This window comes from Maniola jurtina, chromosome 15, assembly GCF_905333055.1.
Source record: "Maniola jurtina chromosome 15, ilManJurt1.1, whole genome shotgun sequence".
NCBI lineage: Eukaryota > Metazoa > Arthropoda > Insecta > Lepidoptera > Nymphalidae > Maniola > Maniola jurtina.
The window spans coordinates 6,477,393-6,500,511 of record NC_060043.1 but is presented as its reverse complement, the minus strand read 5'-3'; the positions used below and the strand labels follow the sequence as shown (position 1 = coordinate 6,500,511).

The window sequence follows — 23,119 nt, the reverse complement described above, 5'->3', positions numbered from 1 at the left end:
TAAATTTAAACATTAACCCGATTTTAGCATACAAACTTGCTGGTAATTCCTCTAAAATATCGGTCACAGTTTTACTTTATTTAAATGCCGGGAAGGTCACTAACATTTTATGTGCGAAAGTGTGAGCTGAAATTACTTCATCAACATATGAGTCTGTGGATGTCCACTATTGAACATAGTCCATGTCTAGTCAGCGTATCCCACCCTATCCTACGTCTTTCCAATCCAGCCGCTTCCCGCCACCTTTTTGACGTCAGTGCATGGGAATGAGCCTGACGCTACGCTACTACCTAGTTAGTACCTAGCCATTAGATATCTAGTAGTAGCGGTCTACTTTTTTTCGGCGCCGGTGGTCATTACTACAACCTGACCTGCCCACTGCCACTTCAGTTTGCTGATAGTAAGGGCTATGCCAGTGACTTTCGTTCTCCTGCGGATTTCTTCGCTTCAATACTTGGATAAGCTTAGATACTTGGCTTTGTTAAAAATCATTTAGTATTTAAAAGCCTGGTATTTTCGTGCACGCGAAATTCAAACGCACTGTGAAACCTTACTAAATACATATTATAGCGAAGCAAACGTAACATGCGTTGCGTTAATTCGCATTACGCACAAAAGAAGTAGGAACCCCTACCTTTAACCTAGAATAGAATCTCGTTCCTTCTTAATGGAACAGCCTCTGCAACACTCTCTACAACATTTTTTTTCTTTCCAGAATTCCAGAAATGCTTGCTTCAAAAATAACAGTACCCTTGCCGAAGTTAAAAAATCGAAATGTTATAAAGCCTTTGCTGTGCGGAGCAGGGCCCTGCGATGTGTGGCCTTCTGTTTCTGAGGCTCTCAGCAAACCCACCTTATCACCCATATGCGATGAGTACTATAATGTGAGTTACCTAAGAGTGAAAACCTAAGCAATAAGGCTGCCTTTGCATATATTACGTCATTTTTTAGTTTCTTTGTTTTTCTTTTTGTGTGCAATAAAGATTTTTCCCAAAAGCAGGAAACAAATTTTTTGCGTAGTAACTAAGTAGGTGTTTTTGATTTTTCAGGTGATTGACGACATACGCAATGGTCTCAAGTATCTCTTCCAAACAAAATGCGAGCTGGTGCTTGCGATGAGTGGTTCCGGACACTCTGGTATGGAGGCCACCATAACTAACCTCGTTGGACCAAATGAGACCATGCTGATCGCGGCTAGAGGCATCTGGGATGAGCGCGCTTTGGACATTGCCCAAAGATACAGTGAGCATTCCCTCTCTATCTCTCACGCTCGTTACGTAAAGATAATCCTTTCCTTATTGCTGAAGTCTATTGAAATTATATTCAATGTCATGACTATGCTTTAAACTAAATATATACCTAAATCAACTAAATATAAATGCAATAGATCCCTAAAAAAGTCGCACAGTATAAATAAAATCTAACACAAATCAATTATTTATTATTCGTTACAGATATCAACGTGATACCTATTCGTGTCCCATTAAAGGTCACGTTCAGCTTGGAACGTATTGAAACCGAGTTGAAGAAATGGAAACCGACGGCCCTGTTCATAACCCACGGGGATTCCTCGACCGGCACCGTTCAGAGGCTGGAAGGCCTCGGGGAGTTGTGTCATAAGTAAGCGATTTATTTTGATGTATAGATTTCTATTCTCGTTATCGTATACCTGCTATGTTTCTTTTTAACCCCCGACCCAAAAAGAGGAGTGTTATAAGTTTGACGTGTGTATCTGTGCATCTGTGTATCTGTCTGTGGCATCGTAGCTCCTTAACTAGTGAACCGATTTTAATTTAGTTTTTAGAAAGTCGGTTCAGCCGTTTGAATGTTATCAGCTCTTTTCTAGTTTCTGTAACTTCAACATGTCGGGGATGTTATAAATTTTTAATTTACACTTGTTGAATAATTGTAGATAGATCTGCCAGGTATTATCGTGCCATTGTACCCGTAAAACTACGAAAAATTTGCTATGAAGTCCCAATTTCATAATATCGCTTTTTCAAAAAAATTCGACTAAGTACTTTTAACACGCATATCATCTTAGAGGTCTCGGTAGTATTAACTTTCTATTGTTTTATTTTATGCTAAGTATACTTAAATCGACATTATTTATTACTAGCTGATGCCCGCGACTTCGTTCGCGTGGATGTAGGTTTTTTAAAATTCCCGTGGGAACTCTTTGATTTTCCGGGATAAAAAGTAGCCTATGTGCTAATCCAGGGTATAATCTATCTCCATTCTAAATATCAGCCAAATCCGTCCAGTAGTTTTTGCGTGAAGGAGTAACAAACATACACACACACACACACACGCACACACACACACACGCACACACACACACATACAAACTTTCGCCTTTATAATATTAGTGTGATACCTATCATTTTCAACTAGGTTTTACTATTTACTTGCCTATCAATAATAATTATTATTTCACAGCTAACGCAGAAGTAGCGCGAAAACTACCTCCTCAAAATTTTCTACGGACTCTCTGACTACTACTACATACTAAACTTACCTAAATAATAAAACACAATCTTATTTGCAATTTTAAATAGATCATATAAAAAAATGAATGTCAATAGAAACATAAAAGATTATTCTACAGTAAACTACACTTCCTGTTAGTAACAACTATTACGCTTCTGTTGATTCAAGACTAGTGTCTAGATTAAAACGCTCTCGTGATAAGCGGTATTGTTTGTTAGGCGACTTTCGTTTCTTGATTGCGATAAAAAGCAATAAAACAAAAATGTTACCTTCTTTTAGAAGAAAAATAATTTTCTAAGCAGTGGAATCTTCCTAGCTAACATGATAATTTTTTTTTTCAGATATAGCCATTGACACTCGGGATGATGTACCTATAGTACGCGACAGGTCGAGATGGCAATTGGGGTACTACCCCGATTGCCTTCTCGACCTGTCAACGTTAGCAATTCTCTAATAAGTTTAATAGCGGTGATAGCCTAGTAGTTAAGACGTCGGCCTCCTGTTTGGGGGTTCGGGATTCGATCCCGGGCATGCCTCTCTACCTTTTCAGAGTTACACGCGTTTTAAGCAATTAAATATCACAATGCTTTACCGGTGAAGGGAACATCAGATCTGAGAGTTCCCCATAATGTTCCCAAAGATGAGTGAAGTGCCCGGAGACGACTAATCAGGGGGCACGGCAGTGCCCCCGCCAAGACGAGCCAAACGGCGGCCGGGGCGCTACGTAGTACCTTTTTCTCGAAGTGTTTCGCCGTATTTTCGACCCGTCATAACTTCGGTCTGGATGGCGCTAGAAAGCTGAAATTTTCAGTATAAGGTGTCCTTAGCAAATGTACCAAATATACTAAGTATCAAATATCTAGCTTTTATGGTTACAGATTTATTGATACCTAAAATACGCCGTTTTCGTCCCTCACTGATGATCATCACTATTCATAGTCTGTAATTCTAGGGTACTTCCAGAAGTCCTAGAAGGCTGAAATTTGGTATGTAGACTAGAAATTGCATACAAACTACAGGAAAATTAAGAAATTGGCAATGCCCCCCCTCTACGACTCTTATGGGAAAAGCAAATCTGTAAATTCTGTCGGTAGAATGCTGATATTTTCAGGATAAGATGTCCTTGGCAAATTGATTAAACGCATTGAGTATCAATTGTCTAGCTTATATAGTTTCAGATTTATTGACAGTCAAAACTTCTAGTCTGTAATTCTAGGGTACTTCCCGAAGTCCTAGAAGGCTGAAATTTGGTATGTAGACTACAAATTGCATACAAACTACAGGAAAATTAAGAAATTGGCAATGCCCCCCCCCCCACGACTCTTATGGGAAAAGCAAATCTGTAAATTCTGTTGCTAGAATGCTGATATTTTCAAGATAAGATGTCCTTGGCAGATTTATTAAATGCACTGAGTATCAATTGTCTAGCTTATATAGTTTCAGATTTATTGGCAGTCAAAACTTCTAGTCTGTAATTCTAGGGTACTTCCCGAAGTCCTAGAAGGCTGAAATTTGGTATGTAGACTAGAAATTGCATACAAACTACAGGAAAATTAAGAAATTGGCAATGCCCCCCTTCTACGCCTCTTATGAGAAAAGCAAATCTGTAAATTCTATCGCTAGAATGCTGATATTTTCAGGATAAGATGTCCTTGGCAGATTCATTAAACGTACTGAGTATCAATTGTCTAGCTTTTATAGTTTCAGATTTATCGACATTCAAAACCTCTAGTCACAAATTCTAGGGTACTTTCTGAAGTCCTAGAAGACTGAAATTTGGCATTAAGTAGGTATTTCAAGAATTATGAACAACAGATAAATTAAGAAATCGGGTCCCCCTTCATCCCCTCGTATATGAGATGCATATCTGTAAAATCTGTTGCTCGAATACTAAAGTTTACAGGATAAGATGTCCGTGGCAGATTTATCAAACGTACCAAGTATCTCTGTGTTTCCTGAAGTCCTAAAAGACTGAAATTTGGTATATCTGCTTCAAAATTGAGTTGCAAGATTCCACCCGAACAAATATACTTACATACGAGTACATTGCAAGTTGAATAAAAGCTTTTAAAAAAAGAGGTAACGATAGAGAGTGGGCCATGAAAATGATGTACCTACAAGAAATAGATCCAAAAAAAATTTAGGGCACCTGCCAAAAAGAAATGAAATCCCACCAAAAACATTTCATGTAAAAAGTTAGCCAAGACTCACAAGTTCATAATGTTTTCACTGTTAAAAAGTTATGAGATCTCTAGTAGAGCCAAGCCCCTAGCTGAGCTTAGATTTGTGCTGGCCATGGGACCTATCCCAAGTCCAAAGTAATATAGCTCTTAAATGTTCTTGACTATATCACATTTATAACAATAAATAACAAATCACTCTAATTACAAGCTCTGATTCTACAAACCCTATATCTTGGTAAAAAAAGTACGGCTTGGCCGTTTAATGTTCGTAAAACTATTACATGACATAACATATTAAACGTTAAAAGTTATTAAACGGCCAAGCCGTCTTTTTTTTTACCAAGATGTAGGGTTTGTAGAATCAGAGCTTGTAAGTAGAGTGATTTGTTATTTATTGTTATAAATGTGATATAGTCAAGAACATTTAAGAGCTATATTACTTTGGACTTGGGATAGGTCCCATGGCCAGCACAAATCTAAGCTCAGCTAGGGGCTTGGCTCTACTAGAGATCTCATAACTTTTTAACAGTGAAAACATTATGAACTTGTGAGTCTTGGCTAACTTTTTACATGAAATGTTTTTGGTGGGATATAGGTTACGGGCAATGACTTTGCTTAGAAAGTCATTGGTTACGGGTTAAGGGTTTGGGCTGGGCGTTAATGAGTCAAACAGTCAGTGAGTCAAGCCTTTTCTTTTTACCCGAATACGGCAAAGCCAAAAGGAAAGGTAATGATTTTAGCAGTCTATGTATGTTTGTGTGTGTGTATGTATGTATGTTTGTATCCAAATTCTTTATGTTCCACCGTAGTGTCTAAACTTCTGGACCGATTTTGATGAATGAGGTGTCAATTGATTCGTTGTAAGGGTCCGGGTGACATAGGCTATATTTTATACGAAAAAAATTGACCTAACGGATGTTACTTATAAAGAAGTGGAGGTCTCTAAATATTTTTTCGAGATGTCAAATGAAAGAGGAGAAAATTCTGAACTCATAAATATAAGTGTACAATAATATTAAAATATACCAAGCGACAGAAAAACAATTTTACTCCAATATTTCAGCGTTTATTAAGACGATCGCAATCGGGTTTTAGTTTTCAACTTTATCTTGTTTTCAATGAGATAATATTACTTACCCAGGTATAGGTACTCGCAGCTAACTTTATCATTACATAACTTTTTCATTACAAAGGGTAAAGAGTCGAGTTAATCATGTAAAAAAGAAACAAAGCAACCACGTGCTTTATAAACTAAATTATGACCAAGAATTTTCAAGTGTAAACTTGACGTTAACTGAATAAAGCTGAAACTCAGCTGAAAAACTATTTTATTCAAGTGGGAAAATACGGAAGACTGAACAATATAATTACGACTACCATACTTTTCCGTGTTTTTTTTTTTCTGTTTAAGAAAGCTCCAATGTTAAACGAACTCTTTTGATTAGGTAGGTACATCCTTTTAAGGAAATCACTATTATGTGTTAAATAAATAAAAAAATAGTACTTAGAGGCTAATTATCTTATGCTACGTCTATGACACTATGACCAGGCGCCCGATTCGGAATGCAGATTATATTATTAGCGATATAAAATACATTGTACATATTTTTTGTTCAATTTTTTTTTAATAATGATTGGCGACTATCCAAAAAAGTTAGGTAAATAAAATAGGTAGGTAGGTATTTAGGTAGTTATGTAAGATAAATCATGCTAAAGATTGGTGGTGGCGCCTAACTGAAAGCTTTATTTGAGCAGAAAAACTATTGAATTTCAAGCGAGAGCACGACACACTTAACAATGTAATTACGTCGTTACATTTATCTTACTTGGGTGCACTCCTACTAAATTGAATGTAAAGAAAATACATTTTATAAATCAAAGCTTTTTAATGAACTAATACCGGCCAAGTGCGAGTCAGACTCGCGCACTGAGGGTTCCGTACTCGGGTATTTTTCCAACATTTTGCACGATAACTAAAAAACTATTATGCATAAAAATAAATGAAAAATCTGTTTTAGAATCTACAGGTAAAGCCCTTTCATATTATGATACCCCATTTGGTATAGTTATCTTATTTTGAAAATTGAAACACATTTTACACACAGCGGTCTCCACTCCAGAACACGTCTGCCCCATCGACCGTCGGTTCTACGACAGACATGACCTGCCCATTGCCACATCAGCTTGCTAATCCATTAACTAGTGTATGCCTAAGATAATTATTTTGTTTCTCTTTTTCAGATACGGCACACTTCTGATAGTGGACACAGTAGTGTCACTAGGCGGAGTGCCGTTTTTAATGGACGAGTGGGGAGTAGACGCTGCGTACGCATCCACCCAAAAAGTTCTTAGCGGACCCGCCGGTATATCCCCGGTTGCATTCAGCGAGAGAGCCGAGTAAGGTTTTTTTGGTTTTTTTATATAGCTTTACATGTGTTTCTATACTTTTTGAGCCTTACTTTATTTACAATTGAGTAGGTATATTTCGATTAGAACATTTGCACGAAACTTCCAGTAAATCATAATTTCATTATGGTTCAGACTTTTATAATGTAATTGTAAGCAAAAGTGGATCTTGAAGTTTTATAATGGGCAAACTATATAGCCAATTTGTGTGCTTCCTGCTGTGTCACAGCTCACAGCCATTTTATTCAGCAGCTCTAAGAGCTGTTGAGTTAAAATTCCATACAAAATGAGATGTGTGCCGATTCAAAGCGCCCCACCACTGTACTGTACTCAAGGAATACCCAATAATACCTACCGATTATCCTCTAATTTTCAAATCTGGTTCATCAGCTTTCGCTGTGCTTTGTCTCATGTCTGCCCAGTACCTATCTGTCAATCGTTAGTCATGTTATTGTTGAGGCGTGCGAGCGTAGATAGAGCAGAAAGTAGCATGTTCCTTAGTTAGAGCTAACCTACCTTTGCTTCTGTCTAAACTCGAACACGTACACAAAGCAAAACAAATCGGTAAGCAGGCAACACAACGAAGCATTATGTGTGTGCATAACTCGTTTACTTATTATTTTACACCTATCTCTCTTTAATGAATTGTCGGTCTCTTTTCACCATACCTACTTGCAATAATTACAAATTACATATTTCGCTGATTTCCCCACAGCAGGCACTAGGTAGTATTGCCGCTTACCCACGCTGATAGAATCCGATCGTCGAAGCACAATTATGTCAGAGTAAAATGGCCTTAAACCACCTTGAGATAACGTCTAAAATTCACGACTTTAATTAGCAGTTTTCACTTGTAGTGCTGGCTGTAGATATGTGGACGAATTTAAGCTTTAAAACAAGACAGTTAAGGTCTATTCATCACTGAAATGTTTCGAACCCACAAAACGATAAATTATGCGGTGTAGGTATACCTATAGATTACAGAATGGCAATATCAAGTTGATGTCCCATTTTTTAAATCTACCCTACCTATTTTATAAATTATTGTCAAATAGAACTTGAGCACGCGGATTAATAGATCCTAGTATAGTGAATTCATTTATGGTGTATTGTGTTATTTTTCACACTGAATAACTACTGAACTTCTCACCACCATGGAACATTTATTTATCTTTGTTTAAAAAGCAGAGATTGTTATTTGAGCGGAATATTTCGATAACCGAAATCGATGATATCGGTAAGTAAACAAATATAACCTACTCGTATTGAAATTATGTTTATGGTTTTACTTATGTGCATTTAGTATTTTCTAAATGTTAGCGTAATGTTTTTAGTCCATTTAATACTTTTAATCAGACGCATTATAATATAACAATGTAACCAATATACTAAATACTAGTTGATGCCCGCGACTTCATTCCCGTGTATATAGGTTATTAAAAATCCCGTGGAACTCATTAATTTTCCGGGATAAAAAGTAACCTATGTATTAATCCAGGATATAATCATTTACAGATGAATACCGTGCGCTTGTGGGTCTGTCACTACGGAGAAACGGGGCATGTAGACAATTGTTGACCTGGGCCCAAACCATCAGCTTATAAGATGGAGTCACATCACCACCAAGAAATCGTTGCAATGCATAGCGTGGATTCCTTTTTAAAAATTTGGTTGACAGCGACCAAGCACAATGTAGTTCTACAAACTGTGCGGAAGCATTTGCGTGCGGCCGGAATACATTACGAAGAAAATATTACGAATGGTTTGCACCAGGACCATAGACTTTCATTTTGCAATGAAATATATAAACTTTGACTGATGTAATTACGTTGTTATTTTTAATAATGAAAAATCTTTTGAGTCGGACAAGGATGGACGTAAAATACTATAATAATAGAACAACAGGTAAACGATATATTATACTTTGAATAAAGTGGTAACTTCAACCTGGGAGTCTCTGTGGGGCAGCATAGACTTGCTGGAATATGGTTACTAACATGACGAGTCGATTACAAAAAGTAATAGCTTACGAGGGTGGCCTACCTTTATACATTATTAAATAAAGTATAGGTAATTAATTTAATTCTATTTGTGAGTGATGTTATTGTTATTGCAGTTAGAAGTTATAATTGATTTTGATTTCTAACTAAGTAATTAACATGTTGATTCATCTCACAAACCTAAAAGTAACCCAAAACGTAAATAAAACATTACGTTCATACTTGACCGACTTTTAGCATACTTCACATCGATATTGGTTTTAAATTACTATAGGAGTAGATAAAGTATGTCAATTTTTTTTCCTCTTTTGTATACCTTCTGTTAACTTGATGTGTTAATTTTTTGACAAGCGTCTTATTTATTTCTTGCTTATTATAATAATCTATGAACTGCACAAAAGACAAATAAATAACTTCTAAAATAGAAAAGTGTTATTATTTTTGTTTTTTCTTGCTTATAATTATATTGTTTGAAAGTATGATAATTTTGACTGTATAAAGAAGACAAAATAAATAATTGCAAAAATAAAAAAGCAATCCCCCACTAGGATTAGAACTCACGCCATATTTAAGAACTTCAACACTATTACCACTCGGCCATCAGAACTATGTTGACGAATGTGAAATTTGCAACCCTATACGACTGGTAAGGTTATCTAGAAGTGTGAGTGAGTGTAGTAAGTGTGAGTGTATCTATTATCGGATAGCATCGGGTCGTATCTTTGTGTGTTATACATACGCGCGCATTAGTATGCTCTGCCAAGCGAATTATTTTTCCGAGTGTACACATGGTATACCTATACTGTTAACTGTACCTATAGAGTGTAGAATCCTAGCGAAATCTACGCGCGGTCAAAATCGAGGTGAATCATAGCAAAAAGGTCTTAGGTACAAGAGGCATTATTATTAATTTTATTTTGGTAAGAAATCTGAGATCTGCCTCATCCGATACGTCAATAAGTATTTTTGCCTTGCCAAGCCTGAACAGCCCCATCAGTCGCGTGCATACAATAGGTATGCACGCGACTGATGCAGCGCGGACAAAAGTAGTTTACTAAATTAGCATTACAAAATTAGGTTACTATACTTAACTATACCATACTCTACTGTACTATTTACTATACTATACTATACTATGCCTACTCACTTATGTTTTTTCACTTAGACAGAAAATAAACAACCGGAAGCACCAGCCGCCATTTTACTTTGACATCAAGCTGTTGGCCCAGCAATGGAACTGCTACGGGAACACACGAGTGTTAGTATCTTATCCATGTACCTAGTTTGCACCATCCATCCATGTCCTAGGTGCGAGTTTGCACATCTCGAAAATGTAATTTCGTGCATCTTTATAGGTAGTTTTTTATTTATTTATTTATTATAGGCAAGCGCTTGGCCACAATCACACCTGATGGAAAGTGATGGTGTGGCCTAAGATGGGACGCTTTTACCTAGAAGATACCTTTTCAGTCTTGTTTTAAAGATACCCGGATTGTGAGTGGTAGGAAACACAGATCGCGGAAGAGTTTTCCGAACCGTAGATATCCTAAAGCCGCTCGTTTTGATTTAATCGTACCTACCTGGGCTTGGGCATTTCATCATTCATCTTAAGCCAGAGAGATAGTTCAATTAGATCAGTTATTGTCAAATCCTTTATTATTTCACAGATATCATCACACATTGTCTGCTCCTTTGTTATGGGCTCTGCGACAATGTATACACGAAATCTGTCAAAGAACGCTTCCGATGCGCTGGAAGGCCCACGCCGATGTCGTAGCGCATTTCCACAAGCGTCTGCAGGAAAATGGCTTCAAATTGCTAATCCCGAAACCTGAAGATCGCTTGGCGACTGTTACCACAGTTGTGTTACCAGAGGGCTATGATTACATAAAGTTTGTCAAATACATGCGAGAATAGTGAGTATACTTCAATTACTATTTATTGACTATAACACAGCATTGTGGCTAATTATGTTGTAGTACATTATCTCTAAACGAAACTTAATAATAAAAATGCTATCTTTTTCCGCAAAGAGCATCACACTAATATTATAAAGGCGAAAGTTTGTATGTGTGTGTGTGTGTGTGTGTGTGTATGTTTGTTACTCCTTCACGCAAAAACTACTGGACGGATTTGGCTGAAATTTGGAATGAAGATAGATAATATCCTGGATTAGCACATAGGCTACTTTTTATCCCGGAAAATCAAAGAGTTCCCACGGGATTTCGAAAAAGCTAAATCCACGCGGGCGAAGTCGCGGGCATCGGCTAGTTAATAAATAGATAGCAACATTTAGACCTGTCATTTTAGTTTAGTTTAGAGATTGTGTACAACAGAATATGCCTCATAGTGGCTATTAATAAAGTCATCGAAAATTTTAACACGAGCGAGGTTTTTAAAATATTTCACAGTTTCGCGTTAAAAATGCTGGCCTGAAAAAATCACGTTTTTCTAGATAACAGTTTTTTCTTGGCGATCGTTGAATGTAAAACTCGTATTTCTATTTTTTCAGTTACAATATTATGATACTGGCCGGCCTTGGGCCTACAGAGGGCAAAGCTCTACGAATCGGTTTAATGGGAGTGAACGCGACTACGCAAGTAGCGGACACCGTAGCAGACGCAATGGCTGGCACTCTGACAGCACTTACTAAGTCGTCGCTGTGAAACGTGTTACTTGGTGCCTTATAATATTTTATTAAGTTAAACTAAAGTTTACAGTAGTAAACACTTCCGATTAATTTTATTTTAATCACCTAAGATGTAGTAGGTACCTATTTATTATTCACAGAATATATTTTGTATATACACTACAAAATAATGAAATAAAGTATTTTACATATCTATTTTTAATGCAATGAATGTAATAAATAAATAAATACAGTATTAGCCATATTGACTTGACTAAATATCCAATTTCTCCCGTCAAATCTATTGCTACCCGTTCAGTTGTGCGACCTTACTTCAACGGGTAGAGAAACCGACGGCCTTTTAGTTTCAATCCTCACCAGAAGTAATTTGGGGTTTTCAGTCATGAATTATTCAGTTAGTAATATTTAGCCCAGAATCGGGAAATTGAATGAAAATAAGTGGGTACCCCGCACCTCGGAGTGCACGTAAAGCCGTTTGTCCTCCAGATGAAAGCGAGGGAACAGAGTGTGCACACTAGCAAATGTACTACAACCAAAATAAATCGTGCTCTTTATGAATCATATTTTAATTACTGCAATTTTGTATGGCACACCTCTACCAGCGTTTTTGTATAAGTCCATTTCAGTGCGCAGAGTTACAATGCCTTGTTGAAACTAGGTCATACTACATTTACAACCACTACGCCCCGAAGAACAATCAATTATACGTAGGTAACTAGACAAATGCCTATAGTTTTACTCAGAGGCATAAGAGCTTCCTGCGAGGCGTAAAGAAAATGATGAACAACACAAAGGAGGAATGTGTGTCAGGAATGCAATGCTCAGGCTCGGCGCCCTATCCCTTTGTTGACTCAACGACGCAGACTTGCGAGTAAATGTTCAATTAATAATCTTCATTGATTGTCTGTTCTCTTAATAACTCGAAAATATACATACACAGCTCATAATATCTACTAAAAACACAATTGACAGTCAGTGGAGACTGCCGACAGATGTGAAAACTTAAAACGGTGAAATGACTGTGTTTTTTCGAATTTTTAAATTAATTAAAAGTAGTACCTAGCTTTTGGTAGTTCAGTCTGAATAATAATAATCATCATTACTTTTCTGAGGTGTCTCTTTTATACATATATATATATATATATATATAAAAAATTAAAAATTCTGCAATTCTTCCCAAAGTGTTTCGCTTAAAGGAATGTCAGACAATAAACTAAAGATTCCCGCTGGGTGCTTCGGAGCTGTTCCAATTATTTCCCGTAGCGCCACCTGCCGATGTGTTGTTGATTTATTTATTTCAAAGAAAGTTTTTCACGGATGCAGTATTTTAACTCGTTACTTACCTAATTGAGCTATTGGGTGGGGTGCTGCATAACGGACGCATACCATACCCCTCACAAATTCCAAAAATGCGGCAAACTAGAGATAACTATGAATTATAATTGTAGGTATTTGAGCGAAAAATAGTACCTACCGCATTCCAAAACATGGAAAATTACAAGTTTGGCCGTAGCTTAATTTACCTGGAGGCACGTAGCCACATTCTATTAAACTTTGCTTTGATTTCAAGTATCCCGCTCTTAATTACGGGTAAGTTTCTCTCTGTTATTGTTAAGTTTCCGGAATGAACCGAACCGTTGCACAACTGTACTTCTCTAAATCTGAAATCTGTAATTTCCAGTCGTTTGTTTTATTATGACTTGAGTTTGAGCAACTGACAGCCTATGAAATATACCTATTAAGAGGGTTCTCTCCGTCACTCGTTTCATATAAACGTAGTTCCAAATTCATTTGAATACTAAGCAACCAAAGTCAATGAAATTTTGCAGACATATTCTAACAACTAATATCTATGTCTGTGGTTTTCCAGATTTCTGTTAAAATATTCGGTTTCAAAGTTACGCGGTCTTAAAAATTCACATACAAACCTTTGAGCCCTTGTAATTTTAAAACTACATATTTTTAGAAAAATCTAAAACACCACAGACACAGATATTAGTTTCTAGAATATGTCAAATTTCATGGATTTTGGTTGCTTAGTATTCAAATGAATTTGGAACTACGTTTGTATGAAACGAGTGACGGAGAGAGCCCTGTAAAGCACAGTCATCAGGTTTTTAGTCTCAAAGGCACGCTTTGATTTCCCGGGATCAAAAATAGTCTAGATAACTCCTTACGTAGAAGTTAGAACAACAAAATACAATCATTTTAATATTTTAAGAGAAATCTTGGGCAATACATCTTATAACATATTTTGATAAGCCTATTTCTACAGATAGATAGCTGCAAGGAGAAATCTATGGTCCACTTTTAGAATGGAATATTTGATAACCTAAATCCATGCGGACGAAATCACAGGCAAAAGCTATTTAGTCATATAAATGTTGGATATTATTTATCCACTGCCTACATCTATATAAAGCTTTCAAATTAGTAAACTTAGCTGGTTTCCCTCCCGGAAAATGTCTTCCCAAAGATCCTTCCGTAAACAAAATGCAGGGCTGAAAACAAATTTTAAATTAAATTCCCTTTTCTCCGCGAGTTAATGTCCCGTGGGTCTTTTCTCTGCTTTTAATTTCCGGAGAGTTTTCATTGAGGAAATAGTTTGATGGGCGTTTGTTTAATGCCAAGTTAGCATTTATCCGCGACTTGCACCGCGTTTAGATATTTAAAAATCCCGTAAGGAATCTGTTTTCTCGTGATTAAAAATATATAATACTATGTTAGACGGACGTAGTATACATGCAGTCGCCAAGATGCAAGCTATACCTTTCGGCTGAAAGAAGGTACTCGAATAATCTTTTTTTTTTTTTTTCAAAATTTTAATATGCCTTTGTGTAGCGCTATTTAATAGGTTTCTATAACTTTGCTAAATCTTTTACAGTTCTTTTAGTTTCTTTTTAAAGGGCTGTGATTCACAGACTGATAGAGAGACGGATTGGACGAAATATCATCATTATCATCGTCAATGGATAGACGCCCACAGCTGGACACAGGTCTCTTGTAGGTACAGCGACTTCGTGCGGCTCGTTTAATGTCGTCTGCCCACTTAGTGAGGGATCTGCCCACGCTGCGCTTTCTGGAGCAATGACATACCACCGGGTCTATGAATGTTGCCGACAATTTCACTTGCACTTTATACTATATATAGCTCGATTACCACTCACTGACTCACTCATTGACATAATTGTTCTCCTAGAAAGAGACGGAAAATGATATAATGATGTAGGGGAGATGTGTTCGGTTTCGGAAACCCTCTGGGGAAAAATTATGACATTTCGGAAAAACAAGATGGCGGCCGACGTGATTTTTGCAGCTCCGTTGTTTTCCAACCGATTTTGTTGAATTTCGCAATCTTTGAAGAAAGTAGTAAACCATTAGTGGGAAATGTAGAAAAAATTGGAAAAACAAGATGGCGGCCGAACCGTAGCGTTTTCAAAATTTTGATTTTTCGACCCCGAACCGCGGCGCCACAGATCCAAGACGGGGTAGTCGAGGATAATTATTTTTTCTGGTTTCGCCCACGATTATCCTGTATTTTGACAGAACGGGAGTGGTTTTTAAAAATTCAAGATGGCGGCTGTCATGGCGGCCGTTATGTTGGAGGTACGAAAAAATGCAATTTTAAAAGTTGAATATCCCAAAGTTGGCAACATCGGAGCGATTCGGCTTCTATGAAGCGATTGTACGTATAGGCTCGAGGTATAGATTGGAGGAAAAAAATTACCCCATTTTTTGGGGAAATTTCAAGATTTTCGGGAAATTGTAAAAAATCGAAATACGCACTTTTAGCAAAATTTGAGTATGAGCGATTACGTGTTTTGCTCGTGCAAATGACATTTGGGTATTTTTGTCGCCGAGGACTGGCAACACTGGAATTTATCGAAGCAAAAGTGATTTTCGACATTGTCTTTTTTCAGGGACGATCATTTCGCGTGGGTGCGAGCGCGAGGAGAGATTGAAACGTCATCGGGAGCGGTATATCCTGTAGTTAATAGGAAATTTGTAAAATTATCTAATTTGCTTCTGCAAAAAGAGTTGGTGGCCATTTTGTATTTTCTTCAAATTTTCCGAAATTTTGATCACGTTTTTGAGGCAGTTGGCAACATTTTGGAAAGTCGATATGTATCAATCGATTGTGTGACTCAACCAGCAGTATCGAAATGTGTAAACAGTGTTGCCACATTTGGGGAGATTTTCGAGATTCTCCCCAAAAACTCCTCCTGTAAAATTTTGTATGAAAATTTTTTTTTTCATTGATGGTTTCGTATAGAAAACAAAAAAAAAATCGAGGAAAAATTTGGAAATAGCTGATGATCGAGGATGTCGGAGACGGGTGAAGGGTCCGCTCAAGGTATTGAAGATAGGTGGGGGGTGCTCGACCAAATGTCATTTATGACGTCATCCAATTGCCAAAAAGCTGAAAAAAAATTCAAAATGGCGAAGAAAAGATGGCCGCCATACAAATTTCGCCGGTGTCCAGCTCGGAGGGTATAAAAGATAGAAGTGAGGTTTCTTAGCAAGAGATGATCAGGGTCTGAAGGTCTACTCGAGGAATAGAAAAAAAATTCAAAATGGCGGAAAAAGTGATTTTCCACGGGGTCTTTTTTCAGGGACGATCATTTCGCGTGGGTGCAAGCGAGATGAGAGATTGAAACGTCATCGGGAGCGGTATATCCTGCAGTTAATGGAAAAATTATAAAACTATGTAATTTGCTTCTGCAAAAAAAGTTGACGGCCATTTTGTATTTTCTTTAAATTTTCCGAAATTTTGACCACGTTTTTGAGGCAGTTGGCAACATTTTGGAAAGTCGACATGTATCAATCGATTGTGTGACTCAACTAGCAGTATCAAAATATGTAAACAGTGTTGCCACATTTGGGGAGATTTTCGAGATTCTCCCCAAAAACTCCTCCTGTAAAATTTTGTATGAAATTTTTTTTTTCCACTGATGGTTTCGTATAGAAAACAAAAAAAAAATCGAGGAAAAATTTGGAAATATCTGATGATCGAGGATGTCGGAGACGGGTGAAGGGTCCGCTCAAGGTATTGAAGATAGGTGGGGGGTGCTCGACCAAATGTCATTCATGACGTCATCCAATTGCCAAAAAGCTGAAAAAAAATTCAAAATGGCGAAGAAAAGATGGCCGCCATACAAATTTCGCCGGCGTCCAGCTCGGAGGGTATAAAAGATGGAGGTGCGGTTTCTTGGCAAAAGAGGATCAGGATCCAAAGGTTTACTCGATGAATAGAAAAAAAAATCAAAATGGCGGAATTTATTTTTCCATACATTTTGTATGGCGAATATTGAATGCCTCATTCTCCTAGAAAGAGACGGATAACGATACGATAATGTAGGGGAGATGTGTTCGGGTGGGGGAGGCGAGTAGGGAAAAATTATGACATTTCAGTAAAACAAGATGGCGACCGACGTGATTTTTGCAACTCTTTTGTTTTCCCACCGATTTCGTTGAAACTCGCAATCTTTGAAGAATGTAGTAAACGATTAATAGAAAAAGTGGAAAATTTTGGAAAAACAAGATGGCCGCCGTACAAATTTCGTCGGTGTCTATCTCGGAGGCTATAAAAGATGGAAGAGTGGTTTCTTGGCAAAAGATGATCAGGGTCCGAAGGTCTATTCGGTGGAATAAACTCTGCATGCTCGCGGACCACTTTAGTGGTCCGCGCACCCACGCACCCTACTTTATTAACCTCAACTACCCCGTTTTTTACAAAAAATGATATGGATGTCGTTTTCAGAGTTTTCCACGGTGCTGATTTTCATAATGACATTTATTTTGTAATCCAAGATGGCGGACATACATTTTTTAAGAAAAAAATCGATGTGGGTGTCGTTTTATGGTGTTTTCGGGGTGAATTTTGTATCTTAATAAATCAATTCGTTTTAACACTTATCAACCTAACCACGTCACGAGAGCTGCTTTAGCAGCTCGAGGCACCGAGCAAAACACTAGTAAGTAGTATATAATTATAAGTTATGACAAAAACTTAGTTCCCGTAATGGCTTGTATAAGGCTTGTATGTCACAGAAAAAGTGTCATATTATAGATAGTCTGCCAATGATGAGAGCAGGGTTAGAACATCTTTTGAATTATTTTTAAACAGTCTAAGATTTTATTCTAGAATTGAAAGAATTGACAGCAATCCATAGATGAATCCAAAGTTTTTACATTGAATGAATTTTGTTAGTCAAGTTTTAAACAACACTGCTCTCGAATATTTATCGTCAGTAAGGCGGATATTATTTTTGTCTAACATCCAAATGGCGAAAGTTTGAACAACTCCAATTTTGATTTATCTTGCGAAATATTTTTGGGTTAAAATTTGCATTCGAGATACTGAAATTCATGAAACTTATAAAATCCTTCAGACAATGAATTCTTATTTTGTTTCTGAAGTATAATAAAAATAAACTGTCTTTGTATTCTAAGAGATGTGGAAATTTTATCAAAACTCCTATTTAACTACCAATATTTTTCATGCCAGACCGATTTTGTTTTGGCATTTATAATATTAGTATGGATTAATCGAAGTGATCACAACAGGATAAGATATTTAATTTTTGAGTAGTTTAACTTAATTAGTACTACTTATTGGGTACAAGATATCACATTTCAGAGTAGACTTAGTATGTGCACCCAGAGTGCCAGCAGCCATTCCGTCTGCTACGGCGCGGCGTCCGTTACTTGCGTAGTCGCGTCACTCCCATTATACCAATTCATAGAGCTTTGTCCTCTGGATTATTCCACTCGATACAATAGCAAAAAAATATTTTTGGGAACCCCCACTTTTTTGCTCTAACATCCGTTAGGTCAATTTTTTTCGCATAAAATGTAGCCTATATCACCCGGACCTTTACAACGAATCAATTGACACCTCATTCATAAAAATCGACCCATTAGGCGCTACGGTGGGACACACAGAATCTGGATACAAACATACATACATGCATAGACTGCTAAAATCATAACCCTTCCTTTTGGCTTTGCCGCAGTCGGGTAAAAATAAACTCTTTAAGGGTCATGAGCCCGGCCTGCCCGCGAAATTCAAATTTAATTTGGTTTTTCGCAATTTGTAAACTAATACAACAACGTAGGCTTATGGTTATTTTATTTGCGACAATGGCAATATCATCCTCACAGGTTTATATAAAAATCTTTACTTGAAAAGGTCCAGATTAAGAAATAAATTAAAGTATCGACTAATTTGTGAGAATAGTCGATACCAACCAACTATGTAAAACCAACCAATGTCCAACGATTTTTTGGCTTTAATTTAGTGATTGTTATTAGTATCACTAAATTCGATAATCACCCGCCGCACTGTTTTCAGTAAAGCTTACCGACTTTTGAAGTCATCGACCTGCTGGTACCGTCTCTTGGAAAATCTATGAAATCGTATTACCAGAGACCATTATTTTTACAGTTCGCTCGTTCCGTGGGCCACAGCAATTTTCATTCAGTCGACTTCACCACTCCATTGCTGGTTGCGACGCTTGCTTGACTCGGCGTAATGTGCCTATTCAATTGAATCTAGTACGTTCGATTGAAGACTCAATTCATCATGATTACTATCAACCAATCGTCGGCGCACTACTGAGAACGGCTCTCCGCTCAAAATGAAAATCAACTGGCCTTAGTCCACGCCGTCCAGGTGCTAATTGGCAGATTTCACACACTTTTGAAAACATTATGGAGTACTCTCAGGCATGCAACATGATGTTTTCCTCATCCTCATGGGGTTTTCTTTACTCATAGGCAAGGAGGCCTGGAAGTTGGGAGTCCAAAAAGTTTGGGAATCCAAATCCTACATATAAAGCAAATTTTAAAAACAAAATAAATATAAATAAGACTACTTAGCTCTTACATTTACTTTTTTCTAATACCTATATGTAAATTTCGCGCTCGCTCGTGTTAGTTGATGCCCAAAACTAACCTAACTGTGGGAACTCTTTGAAAGTAAGTAGCTGATGTCCGTTTCCTCTGCACAAGTAACAGATAGATAGACAGAAGATGTGTCTGCACTGCACAAACCATCAAACCAACAAACTTTCGCATTTATAATATTACGAGTAGTGATGTAGAGAAACTTACGCTCTTTCTTTGGACACTCAGGCGATAGCATCCAATGTGCCCCCAGCTTTATGCTTACCTAGTTGCAGGGGAAAGAAAATATTTGTTTTGGTAGGCCATCCTTGTTTTTAAAGAATAATTATATAAAATTCCTTATTACTTAAAATTATAATGTTTCCGTGGAAGTGAGATTCGTATAATTATGTAAATGAGACAAAGTGAGGGTTTTAATTGTGCAGCTGTGTGGGAACATGCTTTACAAGTACAATTTCATAGGTAAAGAGTCTGTTACGAGAAATACCTAGTAGACTTTTTACATACTTTTTAAATTACCGTGCATGAGAAAAACTTGAAAACAGGGCGAACAGCCTTTATCTACGGCGATAGATGAGGATAGATCATCATAACATCATCGTCCATCATTATAATTATCTCCATTGCTGGTCATAATTCTCTTGTAAGGACTTTTCTACACCCCAACGGCACGGTATTGCGCGCCGCCTGAACCTATAGCAGCTCCCTGCGACTCGTTGATGTCATCCGTCCACCTAGTAGGGATTTGGCCAACCGGTTCGCGAGGCTTTCCTTTGGCAGCAAGGTCAAGAAAGCAGAGCGTTGCCGCCCTGGATTGGCCGGGAAATGCCATTAGTACATAATAGTTCAATGCGAAGAGCGCATTTTCCTCAGTCAAGGCAGTACACCTCAACTGCACCGAAAATTAAATAAAAAAAACCGGTCAAGTGTGAGTAGGACTCGACGCGAAAGGTTCTGTACCGTCGTATAAAAAATTAATTATATAATAAATAACAAATATATATATAATAACTATATAATAATAAATAACATTTTTTAATTTTCATAACCGTCATTTTGAAATTCATTGTAGCGGCAATAGAAATATCTACGCTTTCTGTGAAAATTTCAACTCTCTACCTTTGATCTGTCGATTTTATCTAGCTCTAGGACTATTGGCTGCACGTGAAAACAAGCAAAGATAATTCCCAGCGTTTTGCTGAAAATACCGAGAGCCAAATTATTTTCCAGGCGGTTGTTGCGATCTCTTATACGGTATCAAATAGAAACATTTAAAAATACTTTGTTGCTGATAAAATTGTTTCTCTATTCGTGCAGCGGTATTAAAATCTGGTTCCGATTTCATATTTCGTATCTCGATATTCTCGATGAATTCGAAATGCTTGTTTTACTATTTCAAAGCCGCTGATATTTTTAACGGGTAGTTGGAATTTGCCATCATAAAATGGAAGTACCTATTTAAACTGAATTGCGGCCAAACTCTGTTAGAATAATAAGTACGTACTGCCGTAAAGTTTTTAGGTGCTGGCTAATTCTGTTCTACAATCTCTAAACGAAATAAACAAAAATGATAGGTCTAAAAAATATATAGCCATCCCTTCCATAATACTCTTATTATTATTTAGACCTGTCAATTTAATTTTGTTCAGATACTGTGTAGGTACAACAGACACAGAATTAGCCACAATTTTTGGTTTAAAATGTATACGTTGAAGGGCCGAGATATTGAAAATAAGAAAACGCTTAGTTAATTAGTATTCTATAGCATTATCACCAAGTTCCTAGCTTAATTAAGTTGTATTCCTAGAATTTCTTCTTCAGATCCTTCTTCCATAAATCAGATTCTTCAGATTCTTCTTCTTTCATAAATGCAAGTTATTAAGTCAAATTAGAGAGCTCAATTAATATTTCATCAGTTGTATGTTTATAAATTCCCAGCAATAAGTAGCTAGCCTTAGAGATATACCTCTCAAAGCGTGTGCAGTTTTTCACGGAATCAAGGAATGTTAGACTGAAAACTGGTAATTGCAGTGCACTTCGGTACGAATCGAATTGCCTGACACTGCGTAATTGATTTATTTGCGCCGAGCATTCGCATGTTGCTTCCTTTCGAATAGCATTGTAGTATTGTACTGTACATCTTTTTCATTTTCATTCCGTCTTCGCTCAGGTGGAATTTCTTAAAATCCTTACTTAGTGTATGTGCTAAGAAAACACTTCCATGCAATGTCTTAAGTTTTCAGACCGAGTGGTGTGAGTTATATTTCAGTCTAAAGTAATTTATAAATTTGGTTTACGGTGAAGGATGTTGAAGAAACCTAGATGCTTGCATAATGTTTTCAAAGGTGGGTGAAGTCTGCAAACGCAATTGGTCAGCGTGGTGGATTGAGGTTTATCCCCTTCTCGTTCTGAGAGGAGATCCATGCTCAGTAGAGATGGATTCATAATGATGACAATAGTATATACTTTGCCGTATTTGTATGCAGTCGGAAAGTAGACAAGCTAAAATGTTGGAAATAACAGTGGATTTGAATGTATATGAGTGTTCTCGTTTCTAATGGTATTAAATTCGTGAATGAAGTGCAACTGGGGCTCCCGAGTGAAACAAAGGGAATTAGCTCGCACGAACCGTCAGAATGGTAACACGGCACACACTGGAGTGAAATATAGAGTATCTCTGAGAAATTAATTAGGCACTTTACTAAGGATGATGCATAGAACGCAGCGTTATTGTACTTGCTATGTTAATTTAATTTAGAAGTATGAAAATGATGCATTTATATTATTCTTAACCCCCGACCCAGAAACAGGGGTGTTATAAGTTTGACGTGTGTTTCTGTGTATCTGTCTGTGGCATCGTAGCTCCAAAACTAATGAACCGATTTTAATTTAGTTTTTTTTGTTTGAAAGGTGGCTTGATCAAAAGTGTTCTTACCTATAATTCAAGAAAATCGGTTCAGCCGTTTGAAAGTTATCAGCTCTTTTCTAGTTACTGTAACCTTCACTTGTCGGGGGTGTTTTAAATTTTTAATTTACACTCGTAATTTCAATGTCACCCGGGATGTTATAGACTCTCGCACATAATTGAACAGCACCTACTACCTACCTAGGTAAGTAGTTGGCAGATCGAGTTTCACTCAGCGTCTTTAGAGTTTTTAACACGTTTTTATTAACTCGCTTTCTTGTCGGTCTGCTTGTGTGTTAGTCTATTCGATACAATTTTGGAATCGATTTTAACTTCCCGATGAGCTATATACACTTGTAATTTTAAACATAGGTTGGAACTGGATGACAATGCAATATTAATTCGCTGTTTTGTCATTCTGTCAGTTAGTGTGTTTGTTCGTCAGTTCGGTATAACTTTGCAATCGATTTTAAACTAACTTCCGCATGAGCTAGACACTTGATTGATTAGAACTTGATGACTGCAATAACTCGCTTTCTAGTATCTGTGTTGTTCGTCTGTTGGTTTATTTGTCTGT

The 23,119-nt window shown here is 37.2% G+C and overlaps 1 protein-coding gene across 1 annotated transcript; it reads left to right on the top strand.

Annotated features, from left to right (window-relative positions):
- Positions 1 to 717: 717 nt before the first annotated feature.
- LOC123872455 (serine--pyruvate aminotransferase, mitochondrial-like) lies at positions 718 to 11,757 on the top strand. The gene is made up of 7 exons (XM_045916737.1): positions 718 to 884; positions 1,050 to 1,242; positions 1,455 to 1,620; positions 6,915 to 7,070; positions 10,245 to 10,337; positions 10,747 to 10,995; positions 11,592 to 11,757. The coding sequence occupies exons 1-7, from the start codon at positions 726 to 728 to the stop codon at positions 11,743 to 11,745; spliced, it is 1,170 nt and encodes a 389-aa protein (XP_045772693.1). The 5' UTR covers positions 718 to 725; the 3' UTR covers positions 11,746 to 11,757.
- Positions 11,758 to 23,119: the final 11,362 nt, after the last annotated feature.

Bases quoted from the DNA above. Each gene is read 5' to 3' on its own strand.
- LOC123872455 (XM_045916737.1), top strand. From the start codon at position 726: ATGCTTGCTTCAAAAATAACAGTACCCTTGCCGAAGTTAAAAAATCGA. The intron at 1,621-6,914 runs GTAAGCGATTTA...TCTCTTTTTCAG, and splicing joins CTCGGGGAGTTGTGTCATAA to ATACGGCACACTTCTGATAG. The intron at 10,338-10,746 runs GTTAGTATCTTA...ATTATTTCACAG, and splicing joins TGCTACGGGAACACACGAGT to ATATCATCACACATTGTCTG.